Below are 21,077 nucleotides of genomic sequence, written 5' to 3'. Positions count from 1 at the left end.
GCCGGGGGCGGGGGTGGGTGGGAGGTGTCGCGTCCCGCCCACGACGCGGGGGGGGCGGAGTCAGGGAGGTAAGGGAGTGAGGTCAAAGAACAAAGCACCGCCCGGCGCACACGTGCTGGGCTTCTGGCCACGCCTCCAGGGACCGTCTGCGAAGTACGCGGCGCGGGAGGCGGAGCCCAGCGGCTCCGGGGGCGGGGCCCCAGCTGAGCTTGGTCAGCTGACCGCGGCGGGGGACTAAACCCTGGAGGGTTCGCCGAGGGTCTTGGCGCGGTGAGCATGCTGGGTGCTAGTGGGAGACCCAGGGCTGGCGGGGGGGGGGGGTGGGGGGGGGATCGGGGCTGCTGGCGCCTTCCACCATGTCTTTCCTGTGCCTGCCTCCTGTACCTCCTTCACTGTCCGGAGACCCAAGTCCCCTCCCGTGGCGCGAGATCGTGGGGCGCCTTGGCCGGGGTCCCGGGTGGGGCCGGCCTGTCCAGGGCTTGGGACCCGGGTCCTCCGTGCACCGGCCGGTCCCAGACCACGAGCCCCTCCCTGGTCTTCCGCGGGCTTTGTTTTCTTCCGGCCTCGCCGCGCCGGCCCCGCGGCTGCCCTGTCATTATCCGTCCCCGAGGGCGGCCCGCGCCGGGCTGAGTCACCGGAGCGAAGGCCTGGGAGGGTGGGTGCCCCCGCCCGGACGTGCCCCGGCTCTGCAAGGAGCGACCCCCTGATGACCGGCTCCAGTGCCAGGCTTCGAGCAGGCTTCCCAGTGTGTGCAGAGGGTGGGGCCTGCCCGACGCGGGCACGGCCTGCGTCCGGGGTCCCGGCCAGTCAGCACCTAGCTGAAGGCCGCTGTGTGTTCGGGACCCTGGAGGGACCCTGCCGTCCCTGAATCTCTGGAGTGGCCTGTAATCATTTAGGTAGGTGATCTCATGTAACTGCAGTCAAGCCTTCGAGGTGAGGAGCAGAACGCCGAGGCTTCCTGACCTGCTCAGAGCACCAGACAAACTGGCTGCAGGCAGCCCTAGGCCCCGTGAATTTACGAGTTTCCTTGTCTTCCCTTCTCTTTTCCTCTCCCTTCTTTTTTCCTTTGGTTGGTTTGCCTTTTTTCTTTCTCTCTTTGCTTCCCTCTTGCTTCGTCTGTTCTACCCTCCACTCCATTTTTTTCTTTTTCTTTTCTTTTTGTTGATTGTAGGGCTTGAACTGAGGACCTGGGCACTGTCCCTGAGCCTCTCTGTGTTCAAGGCTAGCACTCTACGACTTGAGCCACAGCACCAGGTAGGGTTTTTGAGTGGTTGATTGGAGGTAAGAGTCTCACAGGGACTTTTCTGCCTGGATTGGCTTCCAGCCGTGATCTTTAGATCTCAGCCTCCTGAGTAGCTAGGATTACAGGTGTGAGCCACTGGCCTCCAGCTCCTCCAACATTTTCTAAACCTTTATTGTGCAGCTGATCTACCTAGAGCCCTACGATTGGAAGTGTACAAGGGGAAGGGGGAGAGGAGAAGAGCATGTTTAAAGAGCAGTGGAAGCTGAGGTCTTTGGTAGCTTTCTCCAGGTGTAGGACCCGGAGGAGGGGAGGGGACAGCAGATTCTGTCCAGCTGACGCTTATAAGATCCCTGGGAGAGGGCAAATTAGAACTGGGTCATAGTATCTTTTTTACCAGGCCTGGACATGACTCTGAAGACCTGGAACAGGAGATCAGGTTAGGAAGGCACTCAAGGAATTTGGACTTGAGCCAGTTGATCCAGGTGTTCTGGTTGTATGGGAAGCAGCTCCTTGGCTTCACTTGGAGTCAAGAAGAGGAGCTGGATGTGGCCAGGGAGGCACTGGCCACCCAAAATTCTTTAAGAGGCCAGGAGAACTGCTTAAACTTAGAATCCCTGTCTGTTTCCTTCCCTCGCTAACCAGACAAGGAAGGGGGGTGAATGATTGACCATCCTTCCATAGTCAAGGTATTAGCTCTCATCTTCAAAACAGTCACTACCATGGAGGTCAGACACTGGGCTAAGAGCTTTATTTATTTATTTATTTATTTATTTATTTATTTTATTTATTTTTTTGTCGGTTGTGGGGCTTGAACTCTGGGCCTGGGCGCTGTTCCTCAGCTCTTCAGCTCAAGGCGAGCGCTCTACCACTTGAGCTACAGCACCACTTCCGGTTTTCTGGTGGTTTATTGGAGATAGGAGTCTCATGGTCTCTCCTGCCCGGGCTGGCTTTGAACCGAGATCCTCAGATCTCAGCCTCCTGAGTAGCTAGGATTACAGGCGTGAGCCACCAGCGCCTGTCTATTTATTTTTTTAAGTGCCTATCCTGGGGTTTGAACTCAGGGTCTGGAAACTGTCCCAAGAGCTTTTTTTTTTTTTCTTTCAAGGCTAGCACTTTACCAACAGAATCATAGCTCCACTTCCTGCCTTTTGATGGTTAATTGGAGATAAGAGTCTCAAGGACTTTCCTGCCCAGGCTGGTTCCAAACCTTGATCCTCAGATCTCAGCCCCTTGCGTAGCTAGGATTATAGAGCCATGAGTGCCCAGCTAAGAGCTTTATTATATGTATTTCCCTAGGAAGAAGTATCATTAGTTCCCTTTTATTGACAGACTCAGGCAGGCCATCTCCCTTGCCCAAGGCGACTCAGCCTCAAATGGGGACAGTGTTCTTCACCTTGCTGGGGCTCCATGACAGGGACAGTGCATGGACACGTGAAGACCTGCAGTGGCTTGCCCAGAGTCTAAGAGTAGGAGGTTCAATTAGGGGGTAGCTGCAGAACAACAAAGGGCTTGATGAACTATGGTTCTACCTGGGTTGTCTGCAAATTGAGGTAGCTTTGAGGGTGCATGCCCCATACCAGCCCCACACCAGCTGTGCTGACAGTCATCCGGGGTTCCAGGAGGAGCTGGGTGTGGCCTAAGTTGTCCAGGAAGGGCCTTTGAATGCCCTGTGCTGAGACCTGGAGATTCTGCAGTGAGCTGGGCATACAGTGAGTGACCTGAGGTGCCCAGCTCCAGGGCCCCCGTGCCTCCCGTTAGGGCTGAGCACCTCAGTTCCCTATCCCTTCAAAGCAAACGAGAAGTCTCCTCTCTCTCCCTCAAGACTGCCGCTTCAGCACTTCCATGGCTCCAGCCAGGACATGGCTTTGTGAGGAGCTCAGCCCTCCTCCCCACCCCCAGGCACAAGTAGGGAACTAAGTGGCTGGAGCAAGACCTCGCCTGACTCAGGAAAACCCCTCTTAGTGCGGGGAGTAAAGGGGAAGCCAGCTTTGTGCTTGGCCAGAAGCTAGGCAGTCATGCCAGACCCAGGGAGGCTCTGCACCCCAGTGACAGAAGCACCTAAGGCCGTGGGCATGGCAGCTCTGTGTGTGTGGGGGGGAGAGTGTGTGTGTGGGGGATTTGCAGCTCCCTCCTGGGCGTGACTTTGGCTTCCTGGCGAGGTCCTAGCAGATCATTTCCCTGTCTCAGGTTCCTCTGGCATCTCTCTAGAGTCTCTGCTTCACAGCATCCACGGGAGGATGGTGCATGTGAATGCATTCCAGGGGCTTGGTGCAGAGCTGGGTAGGGGGTAGCGATTCTCAGGAACAGATGGTACTAGCCCAGCTCCGTGTTCTCAACTCTAGGTGGTCACTCAGGCAGTGACACTGCCGTCCTCCAACTAGTATAAGAGGAGCCATCCTCTGACTAGGAAGGTGGTTCTGGACTCTTTGCTAAAGACATTCCACCTGCTTTGTGAGCTCTTGAAGGAATACTGGATCCAGAATCTGAACTAGGCAGCCCTGGGAATCATCGCCCTTCATTCTGACTTAACTGCCGGGAAGTCCTCCTTCCAGTGAGGGCCTCCCAGAGTAACTCAACACGAACAGCAGCCATAAAATGGAATCAAGCCAGACACTCAGGATTTAGAACAAAAGATGACTTTTGACACCCAAGCACTGGTGACTCACACCTGTTCATCCTATCTAAGAGGCTGAGATCTGAGGATCACAGTTTGAAGCCAGCCTAAGCAGGAAGGACTGTGAGACTCCTATCAACAGTTAACCTCCAAAAGCCAGAAGTGGAGCTGTGGCTCAAGTGTTAGAGCACTAGCCTTGAGCACAAAAGCCCAGGGACAGTGCCCAGGCCCTGAGTTCAAGTTCTAGAACTGGTACACACACACACACACACACACACACACACACACACACACACACACACACACACACACACACACACACACACACACACACACACACACACACACACACACACACACACACACACACACACACACACACACACACACACACACACACACACACGATGACTTTGAGGGCTAATCCCATTATTCACTTAACTCACCCAGCAGCTACATGATGAGGGATGGTTCAGATGACCAGGCCCAGGCACCGAGAGGCTGAATGCTGGCCCAAAGTCAAGCAGTAACCAGTGGGAAAGCTGAGTGTCCCTGACCCTATGGTTGGCACAGTGCTCATTTGGTCTGTGTATCTGGAAGCTGATTGGGTCTCTGTGGGCGAGGACTATGACTGTCTCCTTGTCCAGTCCAGTAGCCAGGCCAGGGCCAGGTGATCAGGCTAAGCTGAGCTCAGGTCAGAATGACTGTGGGTAAGAACTGGACCTCCTAAAGCTGAAGGCCTCCTTTCTTTCTCTCTGTAGAAGGAACCCTCACCTGGCTCGGTACACCAGCACCTCCCTCCCACACGGTCCTGGGCTGGGAAGCTCCCTCTGCAGCCATGGTCTGGAAGAAACTGGGGCCCGGCAACTTCTCCAGATGTCCCAATGGCTCTAGCCTGTGGATCTGGGATGTATTTGGCGAATGTGCCCAGGATGGCTGGGATCAGGCCAGTGTGTTCCTGGGCTTGGTCTCCATCCTCTGTTTTGCTGCCTCTACTTTCCCGTGAGTATCCCTGGGTGGCAGGAGCAGGGAGGGCAGCAGGGTGTGGTGGCAGAGGCTCCAGGAGGGACCACATGACTGATCATAGGCTCCAGGCCAGTGGACTTCCTCCTCCCCAGCCCCCAGCTAGAAGACCCTGACTTCCGGCCCACTCAAGGGGCTGTGTGGAGCTCAGCACAGGCTAGATCTCAGGCTAGGCAGTCTGGTATGGAAATCATAACATCTGCTACAGTCAAGTAAGTGCCCACTATGTCCCTGGCTTGGGACTACATGCCAGGCATACTTGTACCTTCTTGGTTCCTCACCTCAGCCACCCTGAGAAACAGAGCCAGTTCCTTTCCCTGCTTGGCAGATGAGACTGAAATCCAGAGAGGTTAAGTAACTTGCTCTGGCAGGGCGCTGATGGCTCACACCTGACATCCTAGCTACTCAGGAGGCTGAGATCTGAGGATCACAGTTCAAAGCTAGTCCAGATAGGAGAGTCCACGAGACTCGTATTTCGAATTAACCAAGTAAAAACGAAGTAGAGCTGTGGCTCAAAGTGTAAGGCACTAACCTTAAGCGGAAAATGCTCCCAGGCCCTGAGTTCAAGCCCCATGACCAACAAAAGGAAATCTTGCTGTGGCTTGCACGGGCTGTAGGAAGAAGGTGGAGGAGTGAGAGGGCTGAGATGTGTCAAACATGGCTTCCGTTCTCAGAAAGGGCGGATAGTCCAGGGCTGGAGGCCAGTGGATATGAAACAGTGTGGCTACCGCAGTGTGGCACACAGCGTCTACACTCAGCTCCGCCACCTACGGGCTGTGACCTGGGCAAGTCACTTCGCTGCTTTGTGCCTCAGTTTCCTCATCTGTAAATACTGCTCCATCCAGGGCTGCTGTGAGGAGAGCAGGAAGGAAGGGGTAAAAAGAACCTGGTTTTGCACTACGTGTGTAAGAGCCTGCACTGTCAGTGCTGAGGTTTTGTTCTATGAAGCGGGGACAAGTCACCTCCCAGCTGCAGAGGCAGGAAGATACGGTCACAAAGGCCCTGAAGTTATGGGCTGGGGCCCAGACCTCCCCAGCACATGTGTGAGAGGGTGCAGCCACTGTGTCACTGGACCAGACCGCCGTGTATGTGGTGTGTGTGTGTGTGTGTGTAGGTGTGTGTAGGTGTGTGTAGGTGTGGGTATGGGTGTATGAGAGAGAGACAGAGAGACAGAGAGAGAGAGAGAGAGAGAGATCAGCCCTGTCACCCAGTCTGTTTTCCATTGTTCAGAGTGTGTTCCAAGGCTGCTCAGTGGGAGAAACTGTCCATAGCAAGCAGGAGGTCCTGGATTCACTCTTCTACTGCGAGCCTCTCCAAAAACAACCACTGAGTGTTCTTTGTCTTGAGAGATAAGGATAAGGGTTTAATCTTGGACTTGGCCCTTGGCTTAGGTTTTCACTTCTTGGAATATACAATATCTAGATCTAGAGAGTGAATTGAGAGGTAAGTGAGGGATAATTTACTGAACCCACACCGTTAGACTTGGTGGTTTTAGTTTAACTACTGTTGTGTGGTTGTCACTACAGTTAATTTTAGAACACTGTAATTGTCCCACAAAGAAACCTAGATACTGGTTCATGCCTATAATCCTAGATACTCAGGAGGCTGAGATCTGAGATCTCAGGAGGATTGTGATTCAAAACCATCCCCAAGAGGAAAATCCTCTAGACTCATCTCCAAAGAACCACCAGAAAACCAAAGTGATAGACCTCTACATTTGAGTAAAAGGATTCAGGGACAGTGCCCAGGCCCTGAGTTCAAGCCCCCGGCAAAAAAAAAAAGAAAAAAACCTGTGCTGTGATCAGTACCTCCAAATCTTGCAGTCCCTGGCAGCCGCCCATCTGTTTTCTCTGTTTATAAATTGGCCTATCCAGGAAATCATGATTCTTATAAATGGAATGTGTGGCTTCTTTTACTTAATATAATAAGCTTCATACCAGGCTAGGCACTTGTGTCTCATACCTATAATCCTAGCTATTCAGGAGGCTGAGATCTGAGGATTATACTTGGAAGCTATTCTGAGGAGGAAAGCCCATGAGACTCTTATTTCCAATTAACCACCAAAACAAAGCTAGAAGTGGAACTGTGGCTTATAAGTGCCTTGAGCAAAAAGCTTAGGGACAGTAAAAGGGTCTTGAGTTCAAGGCCCAGGACTAACACACACACACATACACACACACACACACACACACACACACACACACACACACAGATTCATACATGTTGCAGTATGTGGTCGGATGCATCTGGAGTCCCCAACTACTTAGGCAACTGAGGCAGGAGTTTGAGTCCAGCCTGGACAACAGTGAGACCCTGTCTCAAAAACACATTTCCTCCATACTGTAGTACATATCAGTGCTTCAGTCCTTCCTATGGCTGAATAACGTTCTATTCGGTGTGTGCACCATATTGAATCTTGTTTGCCCGTTTATCTATTGGCATGTGGGTTGCTTCTCTTTATGTTATGTGTACATTCATACACATGTGTTGGCGGAGGCTTAGGTTTTCACTTCTCTGGAGTATATATCTAGATCTAGAGGGTAAATTGGTTAAATGGGAATTGTTTATTTATTTATGTGTTGCCAGTCCTGGGGCCTGGGCACTGTTCCTGAGCCTCTTTTGCTCAAGGCTAGTGCTGTACCACTGGAGCCATTGATCCACTTCTGGCTTTTCTTCTGGTCTGTTGGAGCTAAGAATCTCATGGACTTTCTTGCACAGGCTGGCTTTGAGCCTTGAACCTCAGATCTCAGCCTCCTGCACAATTAAGATTCAGGTGTGAGCCATTGGAGCCCGGCTAAGACAATCTTTTTTTTTTTTTTTTTTTGGGTCCGGTCGTGGGGCCTGAACTCTGGGCCTGGGCGGCCTGAACTCTGGGCCTGGACGCTGTCCCTCAGCTCTTCAGCTCAAGGCTAGCACTCTACCACTTGAGCCACAGCTCCACATCTGGCTTTGTTTTTCCTGCTTATGTGGTGCTGAGGAATTGAACCCAAGGCCTCAAGCATGCAAGGCAAGTGCTGTACCACTGAGCCACCTTCCCAGCCCTGAGACAATCTTTTCAACACATGGTGCCTGGCAGTAGCTCTCCCCATGCAGAGAGCTTGGGCCCCCAACTCACAGCTAACACCTAAATATGAGTTATACTGTGAGGCTTTTACAAGAAAAGATAATCAGCAAAACCTATACTGAAAGTAGGGCTCAAGTGGTAGACTGCCTGCTAAGCAAGCTGAAGGCTGTGAGTTCAAATCCCAGAACTGGCCCACAAAAAAGGAAGAAAATTAAGAGAACCTACAAAATAACAGAAAAGATTCTGCAAGTCATATAGTTCTAAGAATGTGTCTAGAATACACAAAGAGCTGTCATGACTCAACAATAAAAAAAAATCCAAATGAAAGTAGACAGAAAGGAATACACATGGCCATAAGCCCATGAAACACTGCTCAACTTCATGATTCACAGGAAAAGGGAAATTGCAAATCAAAACCACAAGAAGATGCCTTTTCACACCCAAGAGAATGGCTATTTAAAAAAAGACAACTAACAACAAGTTTTGGAGGGGACCAGGAGAAATGTGGCTTGTACACTGCTAGAGGATGGTAAAATGAAACGGCTAGCTGGGCGCCGATGGCTCACGCCTATGTTCCTAGCTATTCAGGAGGCTGAGATCTGAGGATCACAGTTCGAAGCCAGCCTGGGCAGGAAAGTCTGTGAGACTCTTATCTCCAATAAACCACTAGGAAACCGGAAGTGGTGCTGTGGCTCAAGTGGTAGACCGCTGGCCTTGAGCTGAAGAGCTGAGGGACAGCACCCAAGCCCAGAGTTCAAGCCCCGCAACTGACCAAAAAAACATATATATATATATTTTTTTGTTGGTCTTGGGGCTTAAACTAGGGTCTGGGCACTGTCCCAGACCTTTTTCATGAACTTTCCTGCTCAGGATGGCTTTGAACCTCAATCCTCAGATCTTAGCCTCCTGAGTAGCTAGGATTATAGATAGGGGTGAGCCACCAGCACCTGGCAAAATAAAGAAAGAAAGAAACAAAGAAACAAAGACAAAAAAAAAAAAAAAAAAAAACAGAAAAAATGAGGACTACAGGAGGTGTGGCTTCAGTGGTAGCCTACTTGGGTACTTAGGTTCAGGGTAGCAAGCCCAAGGCCCTGAGTTCAAATTCCAGTATCACACATATATACATACACACATGAAAATTAGACAACTCAGGGCTGGAAATGTGGCTTACTGGTAGAGTACTTGCCTAGGATGCATGAAGCCCTGGGTTCAATTCCTCAGTACCACATAAAAAGAAAAAGCTGGCACTGGGGGGTCGCAGTATCAGCTCCCGAGCCTGTGCTGCGGCCCTCACTGGTCAGTGTAGGAACCTTCTCAATAAAGTTGCTTCTTTATTAACAACTTTGTTGCGGTGGGCTCTGTCACTCCGGACGACTAGGTGGGCTTGCCTGCCTGAGTAGGGGTCTTCCTACTACAGTCATGAGATTTGAAGAAGGTTCTAGTACTAGGAAGTAAATTTGATTAGTTTAAACTGGCAGTTCTCAAAGTTAAGCTATGTGGTAAGCTTGTAAAAATACAGTTTGGAATAGAAACAGAGTTTTGTTTTCTTACTGTAAAAAAAAAGAAAAAAGAAAAAGCTGGAAGTGGTGCTGTGGCTCAAGTGGTAGAGCACTTGCCTTGAGCAAAAGAAGCTCAGGGACAGTGCCCAGGCCCTGAGTTCAAGCCCCAGGGCAAGCAAAAAACAAAAAAGCTGAAGAACAGCATCCATGCCTTGAGTTCACTACTGGACACACAAAAAAAGAACTGACATTTCCCCTGTCCCTGTCCCAGCACTGGGCTGGAGCCTCAAGTATTCGCTCTGAATCACCTTGCTCCAGGTGCCATGTTGGATGTGGGGTTGAAGAAGCCAGCAGGTTATTGTCCCATTCCTGCATGGGCCAATTAACCAGAGAGGGGTCAGAGGCTGGAGAGCCCCCAGTAATAGCAAGGGCAGCTGTCTACCCACTCCTCCTAGGACTCGGGGTCCCCTGTGTGGGACAGGGTCGCCTCCTACAGTTAGGAGGCCAGTCAAGTCAGATCATCTTAGAGGAGCCTGACCATGGTCTGTGGGTAAGCCTCACCCAGAGCCTGTGACATGCCAGGCCACTGCAGGTCACTGAGTTCAGAAGGTACAGGGTTGCTGCATATACAGAGAGGAAGAAGATACTTGGAGAGCCCAGATGGAGAAAGGCCCATGGGAGGAGCTGGCGCCTAGGGTGTGGGAGGTGAGGAAAGGTGTCTGGGCCGAGGAAGGGAAAGCAGGCCTGGGCAGGGGTGGGTGGACTTTGGGGCATTGGAGGACCAGAATCTGAAGACACTGCTTTGAGAGGAAGCCTTGCATGGAGGCTGAGAAGCAGGTGCATCGGGGTTGGACACACAAGTGGAGGGGGACAGTTATGCAAAGGGCCTGGGTGATGCATAGTGCTCTTGGTTTTAGGTTTGGGTAGTGGGTTGGCCTTTGGTCTCCCCCCTCATCCCCTACCTTCCCCTTCTTCTCCCTGCCTTCTCTCCCTCCCCCCATCTTTAGTGCTTGGGACTGAACATAGGCCTCATACTCCAACCACATGCTTTACCACTGTGCTACAACCTGGACCCCCCTCCCTGCTTTTTAAATCTTCCCTTCCCTTTTTCTCCTCCTAGCAGAGTTTTGCTATAGAGCCCAGGCTGGCCTTGAACTCAGGATCTTCCAGCCTCAGCCTTCTGAGTGCTGTGTGTACTATCAACACCCAACTCCATGACTTTTTTTTTCCTTCAGTACTGAGGTTTGAACTCAAGGTCTTGTGCTTGCTAGACAGGTGCTCCGCCACTGAGCTATGCCTGCAGCTGTTCCCTTCGTTCTGTGTTGGTGATTTTTGAGATGAGAGCTTGTTCCTTGCCTAGGCCTGGGCCTACTTTAGGCTTCCCATCATTGCCGGGAGTACAGGTGCACTCCCCCGTGCACAGCTGTAGTTGGGAGGTGGGGAGTCTCATGAACTTTCCTACCTGGGCTGGCCTTCAGCTTGAGAGCCTGTTGCTCTCTGTCATGGGGCTTGAACTCAGGGCCTGGGCGCTGTCTGAACTCTTTTGCTAAAGGCTAGTGCTCTACGACTTGAGCCACAGCTCCACTTTCAGATTTTTGGTGGTTAAGTGAAGATGAGTCTCATGGATTTTCCTGACCAGGCTGGCTTTGAACCTCAAACCTCAGACCTCAGCCTCCTGAGTAGCTAGGATTACAGGCGTGAACCACTGTGTCCTGACTGCCTCATGACTCTGCCCTCATCTCCTGCCCGGAAGCTGACCAGGCTGTGGCTGGGCCTTTCTCCTCACCAGTGGCCTTGTCAGCTGTAGCAGGGCCAGGCCTCACAGCCACTGCTGCCACCACCCCTATCCCAACTCCTGACAACAGGAAGCCAGGAAACTTGGTACAAAGCTTCAGGACTCTCTGTCTACCCACATCCGAGCTATGCTGTGGGTCTCTGGAAAGATGCACAGCCATAGTGCCCCCTGGATAGAAGGGGCCCAGCAAGGCTGGAGGGTCTTCACAGGCAATGGGCTCCCAGATCATCCGCTGTCCATTATGGCACCTGTTCTATGGTTCTCCTCGGAGGAAGGTTCCCTTGTTGGGGGTGGCTTCACAGCCCCCACACTCTGCTGTTCACTCTCTGCCTCTCCCACAGGCAGTACATCAAGGCCTGCAAGACTGGCAACATGGACCAGGCCCTGTCCCTGTGGTTCCTCCTGGGCTGGATTGGTGGAGACTCCTGCAACCTCATTGGCTCCTTCCTTGCGAACCAGCTGCCCCTGCAGGTGAGCAGCTCCCCGGGCTTAGGGGTAGTGGGGAGATGCTGCAGGCTAGTGGACAGCCATAACAGGCCTTCGGGACAGCCAGTAGGAGACACTAGACTCCAGATCCCTCTCCTGTCCTTCTGTCTGCTGGGACCCCACACTTCCAGAGCCTTCTGCTTGCCACACTGTGTGACACTAGGCAAATCACTATCCCCTGTCCAGCCTGTTTCTCCCCTTTATTTTATTTTATTTTTTTTTTAAATTTCTTTTTTTTTTTTTTATTTGGGTCCGGTCGTGGGGCCTGAACTCTGGGCCTAGGCACTGTCCTTCAGCTCTTCAGCTCAAGGCTAGCACTCTACCACTTGAGCCACAGCACCACTTCCGGGTTTTTTCTTTTTGCTTATGTGGTGCTGAGGAATTGAACCCAGGGCCTCATGCATGCAAGGCAAGCACTCTACCAACTGAGCCAACTTCCCAGCCCTGTTTCTCCCCTTTAGTATGAGTGCATCAGCCCATTGTGTTCTTTGGCTTCGAAGGGGGCTTGAGTGTACGTTTTCCGGGCATGGGGCCCTGGAGGAGGAAATGAAATGAGTCTTTCCCGCCAATCCCCAGAGGCCTTGTTCTCCTGTAACCAGGCAGAGCTAGGACTCAGCCAGGAAGGCCCTGTCCCCCGTGAGGTGGAAAGTCCTGCCTGCTCGTGTGTTAGGCTACCGGAGCCATCACGGAGCCCATCATGGACCCATTTCATCCTGACTGGTAGCAGTAGCCGCAGATGCCTTGGCGCCTGCCCGGGCTGGACGCCTTGTCAGGCCACTTGTCCTGCGTGGCCCTCCTCCAGCAAGCTAGGAAGTGGGACCCGTCCACGCCAGGGGAGAAGCCATTCAGCGTGTGCAAGGACAGGTGGTGCAGGCCACTGGGCTGGTCAGCCAGGATGTGGTCAGGAGGCATGGTCAGGACGTGTGGTCAGGACGTGTGGTCAGGACGTGTGGTCAGGACGCATGGTCAGGACGCGTGGTTAGGACGCGTGGTCAGGACGCGTGGTCAGGACATGTGGTCAGGACGCATGGTCAGGACGTGTGATCAGGACGTGATCAGGACACGTGGTCAGGATGCATGATCAGGACACGTGGTCAGGAAGTGGTCAGGACGCATGGTCAGGAATCGTGGTCAGGACGCATGGTCAGGATGCCTGGTCAGGATGTGGTCAGGACATGGTCAGGATGCAGTCAGGACGTGGTCAGGACGCATGGTCAGGATGTGTGGTCAGGACGCGTGTCAGGATGCGTGGTCAGGATGTGTGTCAGGACGCGTGGTCAGGACGTGGTCAGGACGCGTGGTCAGGATGTGTGGTCAGGATGTGATCAGGACGTGGTCAGGACGCATGGTCAGGATGTGGTCAGGACGTGTGGTCAGGATGTGGTCAGGACGCGTGGTCAGGATGCATGGTCAGGATGTGGTCAGGACACGTGGTCAGGATGTGGTCAGGACGCGTGGTCAGGATGCGTGGTCAGGACGCATGGTCAGGACGCGTGGTCAGGACGTGGTCAGGATGCATGGTCAGGATGTGGTCAGGACGTGTGGTCAGGATGTGGTCAGGACGTGTGGTCAGGACGTGTGGTCAGGACGTGTGGTCAGGATGCGTGGTCAGGATGCGTGGTCAGGATGCATGGTCAGGACGCGTGGTCCTGGACTAGGCCAGGGACAGCAGCCAGCACCCAGGCCTCTTTTTTTTTTTTTTCTTTTTTGTCGGTGGTAGGGCCTGAACTCTGGGCCTGGGTCCCTCAGCTCTTCAGCTCAAGGCTAACACTCTACCACTTAAGCCACAGCACCACTTCCAGCTTTTTCTGCTTATGTGGTGCTGAGGAATGGAACCCAGGACCTCAGGCATGCAAGGCAAGCGCTCTACCACTGAGCCACCTTCCCAGCCCAGGCCTCCTTTTCTTGCAGACCTACACAGCTGTGTATTACGTCCTGGCCGATCTAGTGATGTTGACCTTATACTTCCATTACAAGTTCAAGAAACGCCCCTCGCTGTGTGAGTAGGGGGCCGCCCTGGGTGGGACTCTGCTGGCAGTTGGGACGAGGGGAGCCTAAATCTTGGGAGGAAGCAAGTTTCCCACCTGGGTGGTAAACCAAACCTTGGGCCTTGAGGGCAGTGAGTACATCCCAATTCAGACCACAAGGGGGCTCCACTCACTACGCTCTCCTCCTCTGTGCCTGACCCTGAGCTCGGAGCAGGAGAAACAAGGCTGAGTCTCACAGGCTGCCTCTCCAGAACTCGGGAACCTCAGGAGGGAATTGAGCCAGCATTTCTGGCTTTGGAACCTCCATCTTGACCCTGCTGCCCAACAGTGATTCCACTTTGGCACCCTAGGAGAAGGGCACTGTTGTGCCCATTTTACAGATGACAGGATGGAAGCTCAGAGAGGTTGGGTCACTTGTCCAAGGCCACACAGCAGCAGAGGAGTTAAAGCCTGGGACTCCAATCCCAGTCTACTGCCACTTAGATGCCCAACCTGTGTTTCTCTCCTGCCTCTGTCCAGTGTCTGTGCCCATCAATTCTGTGCTCCTGTTCATCATGGGGACAGTGTGTCTTGTGCCGCTGCTCAGCAGCCCGGGCCCTGTGGCTGTGCCCAGCAAAGTCTTCCAGGGGCGGACGCTCCTGTCTGTGGAGCTGGGCAGTAAGGGGAGGTGCGGCTCACCCCAAGGCCCTCCCTGCCAGGTCAGGTTCACGTTGGTGGTAAGTGGGGCGATCACGCGGGTGGGGGCCTCTCTGCGCCTGGCATTCCCGGCCTTGAGTGCCCTTCTGTCTCTCCAGCCCTTCACGAAGCAGGAGATCATTGGCTTCGTCATTGGCTCCATCTCCAGCGTGCTGTACCTGCTGTCCCGGCTGCCGCAGATCCGCACCAATGTGAGCCTTGAGCCTGCGTGGGGCGGGGGTGGGGGTGGGGGTGGTGGAAGGGGAAGCCCTTCCGCTCCGGCCCTCCAGGTTAAGGATGGCGTGCTGCGGGAGGTTCCTGCAGTAGCTCTGGACCACCCAAGCTGTTGGCTTGGGAAAGTCTCTCCCACTGGGTGACAGTCCCTACCTCTAGGAATGACCTGGTGGTGCCTGCCAGCCAGGCTCGGAGTCAGAGGTCAGAGGTTAGGTCAGGGCAGCTGAGGAGAAAGGGGAGAACAGGGATGGGGCGTGCAGGGCACCAGGGGTCTGTGTGGAGAGCTTGCACGTGGGGACTGCAGGCTGCTGCTGGGAGAAGGGTTTGCGGTGGGGATGGGGAACCGGGCCCTGGACGGGATCGGAGGGTGCCAGGCAAGTGACGGTACATATAACACTGCCAGTCACACACACAGGGGTAACCGGAGTGATGAGAGCCTTTTGTGGGGAAGGAGTCTCACTAGATGATCTAGCCCAGGTTAGCCCTGAACTCACTGTATAGTCCAGGCCAGATTCAAACTCTCGATCCTCTTGACTCAGCCCGCCCGCCCTCCCGGAGTGCTGAGGTGGCAGATGAGCGCTCCCAGTCTCTGACCACACCCCTTCCCCCCCCAGTTCATACGCAAGTCCACCCAGGGGATCTCATACTTGCTGTTCGCGTTGGTGATGCTGGGGAACACGCTGTACGGGCTGAGTGTGCTGCTCAAGAACCCCGAGGCGGGGGAGAGTGAGGGCAGCTACCTGCTGCACCACCTGCCCTGGCTCGTGGGCAGCCTGGGCGTGCTGCTGCTCGACACCATCGTATCCTCCACAGTGCGCGGCGCGGACCAGCAGATGGGCAGCCTCTGCCTGTAGACGCTTCAGTGTCCATCTACTCATCCAGCCTCTCATCCATCCATCCATCCATCCATCCATCCATCCATCCATCCACCCATCCATCCATCCTGAGGATGGGAGTTCATGTGTCCAGGTCTCAAGAATGAGACCCACTCACCCATCCATCCATCCACCCATCCATCCACCCATCCATCCATCCACCCATCCATCCACCCACCCACCCATCCACCCACCCATCCACCCACCCACCCATCCATCCATCCATCCATCCACCCACCCATCTACCCACCCACCCACCCATCCATCCATCTGTCCATCCACCCACCCACCCATCCACCCACCCATCCATCCATCCACCCACCCACCCACCCATCTATCCATCCACCTGTCCATCCATCCATCCATCCACCCACCCATCCATCCACCCACCCACCCATCCATCCATCCATCCACCCACCCACCCACCCATCCATCCATCATCCATTCATACCTGCCCACCCATCCATCCATCCACCCATCCATCCACCCACCCACCCATCCACCCACCCATCCATCCATCCATTCATACCCCCCCACCCATCCATCCATCCACCCATCCATCCATCCGTCCGTCCATCCGTCCATCCATCACCCACCCACCCATCCATCCATCTGTCCATCCATCTGTCCATCCACCCACCCACCCACCCACCCATCCATCCATCCACCTGTCCATCCATCCATCCATCCACCCATCCATCCACCCATCCATCCACCCACCCACCCATCCATCCATCTGCCCACCCATCCATCATCACCCATCATTTAATCCATCCACACATATATTCATCTATCTACTAAACTTCCCGTTTATCTATCCACTCCTCCCTCCCTCCATCCATCCATCCAACTTCCAACCCATTCACCATCCATTCATTTGCCTATCACTATCCACTCATCCAGCCAACTTCCCATTTGTCCATCTACCTACCCATCCAACCTCCCACCCACTCATTCATCCATCCATCTATCTGTTCCTTTGCCCACCCACTCATCCCACCTCCCATCCATCCATCTTATCTATTTAAGAGCATCCACTTCCTGTGTGCCAGGCACCAACTGGCGCCTTGGCTCATGCATCAGGGAGCAAGGCCGGAATGCTCAGGCTTACCGGGGGGAGGCTGCTGGTCTACCTGGGAGTCAGGATGCATGGGATGATCGGGAAGTTACTTGATTGCAGTGGTACCAGGTGCTGTAGTGACAGCAAGAAGATAGCTCCCTGACTGTCCAGGTTTATAGGGTAAACAAAGGCTTCCACAAGTGTCTCTTAAAATGTAGCCTGAAGGAAAAGAAGTTAGGCAGGGGAGAGTTCCAGAAACAGCTTCTGCATAGGTCCTGAGGATGGGAGTTCATGTGTCCAGGTCTCAAGAATGAAAGCTGGATCAGAGGGACACCCATGAGTGAATTAGAGTCAGAGAACTTTGGGTTCATATCCTACCTTCACTGCTTCTTAGCTGTGTGATGTAGGGCTTGACCATCAACCTCTGTGCTTCTGTGTTTTCATCTGAGTTAACTGTCATGTCTGACCAGGGCTGAGACTCCAGCCCTGGTGTGTGAACTTCCCCAGGGTGACCCAGTACTCTATAAATGGTCACTCGGCACCCAAACAGGACCCTATTCAGGTCTCATTTGTGAGAAAGCAAACCTGGCCCTTGCTGGAACGTTTGCCGAGCCTGCCAGGTGCAGCAAGCGGAAGGTTGAAGCGGTGGTGGCCTTGGTGGCAGACAGGACAGGGCGAAGGAAGCTGCCTGAGCACCCTTAGAGTGGAGGACAGCAAGAGCGAGGCTGGGAGGTGAAGGCTGGCCCCCCCGCCAGTGGAGGGTGGGGAGCTGCCCCCCCCCCGCTCTGCTGTGGGGAAGGCCCAGCCCTGTGTGCTTCGTGTGGCCTTGACCTGCCCCTCAGATCTCCATCCAGTTCCTGGTGTACAGGAACCGCCCCACCTCGCCAGAGCACGAGCCCCTCCTCCACAGCTAAGCCCTGGACGGACGGACAGACGGACAGTGGGGACCTCCCGACCCAGCTGCCCCTTGCCAAGCCCCAGTCCTTCCAGACTGACCCGACGGACTCAGCCTTCCAGATGCAGGATGGCCTCCACGGACAAGCCTCCCTAGGGAGCCTGGCAGGACCCAAGGCGTCCTTTGCGCTACCTCATTCCACCCGCACGTCCGGGGGGCGGGCCATGGGCCCCTCCCCCACACAGCCATTGATTCCACAGCGACTAGTAAATGGCACGGCACTCCCCGGCCCGGAGCCTGCGTCCGCTGCTCCTTCCTGGGGTACTGGCCTCTGGGCTTCTGGTGGGACACCATGGCTGGCAGGGACCAGGCCGAGCCCAGATCGGCGTCCGGGGCCCGAGTGTGTTCTCTCTGGCCGTGGGGACACATTGGCCAGGATGCAGCAACCCTGCTTCAGGGCAGGTCAGGAGCAGCAGGTGGATAGGTCTTGGCCCACGCTGGCCATTAGCTTATCGCCTGTGGGTGGACAATGTGAGGGTCCTGCATCCCTCTGGAGGATTAACTGGGAGGGGTTCCCTGGAGGTGGTGCCAGGAGGTGGGCGGGGCTTGGCCCTGAGCTGGGCTTTCTGGGCCCCAGCTTCTCTGGTCTCCTGACCCCGCTCTGTCCGGTTGCCAGCCTGCGCGTGTCTGCCAGCAGAGGGGCCACCTGCTGGCCTGGTCCCAACTCTGCCCACCTCCCTGCACGACCAGAAGCCAGGCCTGTCTCCTGCCCTCAGGAAACATCTAGATGAGAGCTCCAAAGCCCAGTCTTCCCCAGCCTTCCAGGCCTGGACTGGAGTCATGTGTGGGGGCGGGGCTGGTGGACCCTGCCGGCTGCCCCAGCCCGTGGACTCGGCCCAGGAGGGCCCTGGGCACAGGTGTCCTCAGCCTGCTCATCCCGTGGGACCACGTGTGGCCTCGAGACAGCGTGCTGATTAAATGAGATGTGAGTATAGCTTAAGCCCCGCCTGGCACGTGGCCCTCGGGTAGTCTGTCCATCCCGCCTGAAGCGGCTGTGGTGGGGTCAGAGGCATCTCTGGTGTCTTCCCCTTCTCTCCCTGGCCCACCTCTCAGTGCGGCCTAAGGTGTGGATGCTTCACTATCAGGTTTAAGTTCAACTACAGCAACAACTGTACACCGGAGGCCCTGGGGGGGGGGGGGGTCAGCCTAGGCGGCTCCAAAGGTGCCTGTCACGGTGGGTTATACGTAAGCATTTGAGACATGCAATCCAGGCTGGTCTCAAATTCGTCCTCCTGCCTCCGAATCCCAAACGCTGGGTTCCAGGTATGTGCTTCCATGCTCACCTGCAGTATGTTAACTGTGGAATGAGGTGTCCCATATAAAAAGCCTTGCTCAGGGTCTGGCCTGGCACCCAGCAGATAGAGGCTTTGCCTCTCCGAAGTCCCAGGGATAGATAGGGTGTGGGGCAGGAGAAGCTGGCTGCCAGGTACCGTCTCCACATGTCTGCAAGGTGTCAGGCCCTCCCAGGACAACTTTCAGTTCCCTCCTCCAGAAGGGGGCGCAGCAGCTCGCCCGTGGCACTTTTGCCTTCCCCTAGAGGCCCAAGGTCTGGAGGTCATCATGGCCATGGCTGTGGTCCTGGCAAGCTATGGCTTTCTGCCAGACATTCTCCCATCCCGCCTGGCCTTCACAGGAGCTGAGGGGTGGGACCTGAGCTCTTGGGAAGCAGCTTGGTGCCAGCCCCATGGCTAAGTACTGATCTAGCTCTGCCGGAGCCAGTCCCGAGGACAGTCACCTCTCCTGCCCACACTCTCAACCTCGCCACTAGACCAAGACCAGCTCTCAAGATCAGCGCTGTATCCCCAGCAGAGCAGGCAATGCCTGAGGCATTCACTGTCCATCAAAGGATTCTGGCTTCAGTGAAGGAGATGGGCACGTCCTCCCCCCCCCCCCCAGGACAACTGTTTTATGTGGGTGAAATGCATGTAAACGATAGCAAATCGGCTATTATTAAAATCTGAGTGGGAAGGTAGGGGTAGTGAGGATATAATTCTACCTTGCCACATTTGTGAGTCTTTACCTTGGACTCAGAAACTACCAGTCAGCAACCAGAAAGATTTCATTGACAGCTGGAGGGTGACGCCACCTACTTTTTCTAAGGATCCTTTCCTGAACCCCAAGTTGGAAACACTCAGTGATGCAATATTTTATACAACCGCTATGGTTGTATTTTAGAAATGTCACATCTTTACAATTTATACTGAAGAGATACAAATTATAACCAATCTATAAAATGAGAGAAAGTAAGATTATTTAATAGCTCATCTACTCTCCCAAGAGGCACAAAGTGAAAACCTGTAACAAGATCAAGTGTAATGGTTCTTAACTGTAGTCCTAGCATCCTGGAGGCCAAGGTAGGACTAAACTCGGGAATTTGAAGCTAGCCTGGACTACAGAGACCCCATCTGACGAAAACTGAAATAAAGCGAAATGTCTAACAGTTCTTACTCAAAATCGCTATAACTGAGTGGTTTTCATTTTGTTTTGTGCTAGTCCTGAGGCTTGAACTCAGAGCCTCTCCTTCACCTTTTTTGTTCAAGGTTGGTACTTAGCACTTAAACTAGGCCCGTCTGGCTTTTTGCTGGTTAACTGCAGACAGTCCCACATACTTTCCTGCTTGGGCTAGCTTCAGATCACAGTCCTCAGATTGTAGACGCTTGAGTAGCTAGGATTATAGGCATGAGCCACCAGCACCTGGCTGGGTGATTTAAAAAAAAAAAACAACAACTGCTGGGCACCGGTGGCTCATGCCTGTAATCCTAGCTACTCAGGAGGCTGAGATCTGAGGATCACAGTTCAAAGATAGCCCAAACATGAAAGTCCGTGAGACTATTATCTCTAATTAACCACTAGAAAACCACAAATGGAGCGGTGGCTCCAAGTGGTAGAGTACTAGCCTTGAGCACAAAAGCTGAGGGACAGCACCTGGGCTCTGAGTTCAAGCCCCATGACTGACAAAAAATAAATATATATAAATACAAAATAAGTATAAAAACAATATATACAAATTATATCCAAACTATAAAACAAGAAAAAATAGAACTATTTAATAGACCATCTACTCTCCCAAGAGGCACAAAGTAAAGTCTGCAACAAGGTCAAGTATGGCAGCTCTTTCCTGTAGTCCTAGCATTCTAGAGACTGAGACAGGAAAAAGCCCAGGAATTTGAAGCTAGTCTAAGACTACAGAGGTCCCTTCTCATTAGAAAAAAAAAAAAAAAAGGAAAGAAAGCAAAAAGTAATAGTTCTTACTTAGTATCTCCATAGCTGTTTTGTTTTGGTGCTGGGACTGGGGCTTGAACTCAGAGCCTGGCACCTTTTTTTGCTCAAGGCTGCTGTTCTACCATTTAAACCAGGTCTTGAAAAACAATCTCAGGGCTGGGAAGGTGGCTCAGTGGTAGAGCACTTGCCTTGCATGCTCAAGGCCCTGGGTTCGATTCCTCAGCACCACATAAGCACAAAAGAAAAATAAAAATTGCTTGGAAAAAAAAAATCTCAGACTTTCCTATCTGGGCTGGTTTCAAACTGCAACCCTCAGACCTCAAGTCTCCTGAGTAGCCAGGAGT

The 21,077-nt window shown here is 53.6% G+C and overlaps 1 protein-coding gene across 4 annotated transcripts; it reads left to right on the top strand.

The window, feature by feature from the left end:
- The first annotated feature begins 187 nt into the window (after positions 1-187).
- Positions 188-20,238, top strand: Slc66a1 (solute carrier family 66 member 1). Of its 4 annotated transcripts, XR_011375594.1 has the most exons (9): positions 188-270; positions 4,619-4,859; positions 11,580-11,709; positions 13,636-13,723; positions 14,232-14,428; positions 14,507-14,599; positions 15,236-15,421; positions 17,399-17,772; positions 18,128-20,238. XR_011375594.1 is itself a non-coding variant. In XM_070037801.1 (8 exons), the coding sequence occupies exons 2-8, from the start codon at positions 4,696-4,698 to the stop codon at positions 19,928-19,930; spliced, it is 939 nt and encodes a 312-aa protein (XP_069893902.1). In that variant the 5' UTR covers positions 188-270; positions 4,619-4,695; the 3' UTR covers positions 19,931-20,238. The 4 variants fall into 4 exon arrangements, 3 of the variants coding, with proteins under 3 accessions (XP_069893902.1, XP_069893904.1, XP_069893903.1); XM_070037801.1 differs by lacking the exon at positions 17,399-17,772 and having other exon boundaries at positions 19,850-20,238; XM_070037803.1 differs by having other exon boundaries at positions 17,399-20,238.
- Positions 20,239-21,077: the final 839 nt, after the last annotated feature.

This window comes from Dipodomys merriami, unplaced genomic scaffold, assembly GCF_024711535.1.
Source record: "Dipodomys merriami isolate MVZ:Mamm:240054 unplaced genomic scaffold, mDipMer1.0.p SCAF_28, whole genome shotgun sequence".
Taxonomy (NCBI): Eukaryota; Metazoa; Chordata; class Mammalia; order Rodentia; family Heteromyidae; genus Dipodomys; species Dipodomys merriami.
Note: the sequence above shows the minus strand (reverse complement) of the source record. Positions and strands in the feature narration are given on the sequence as shown.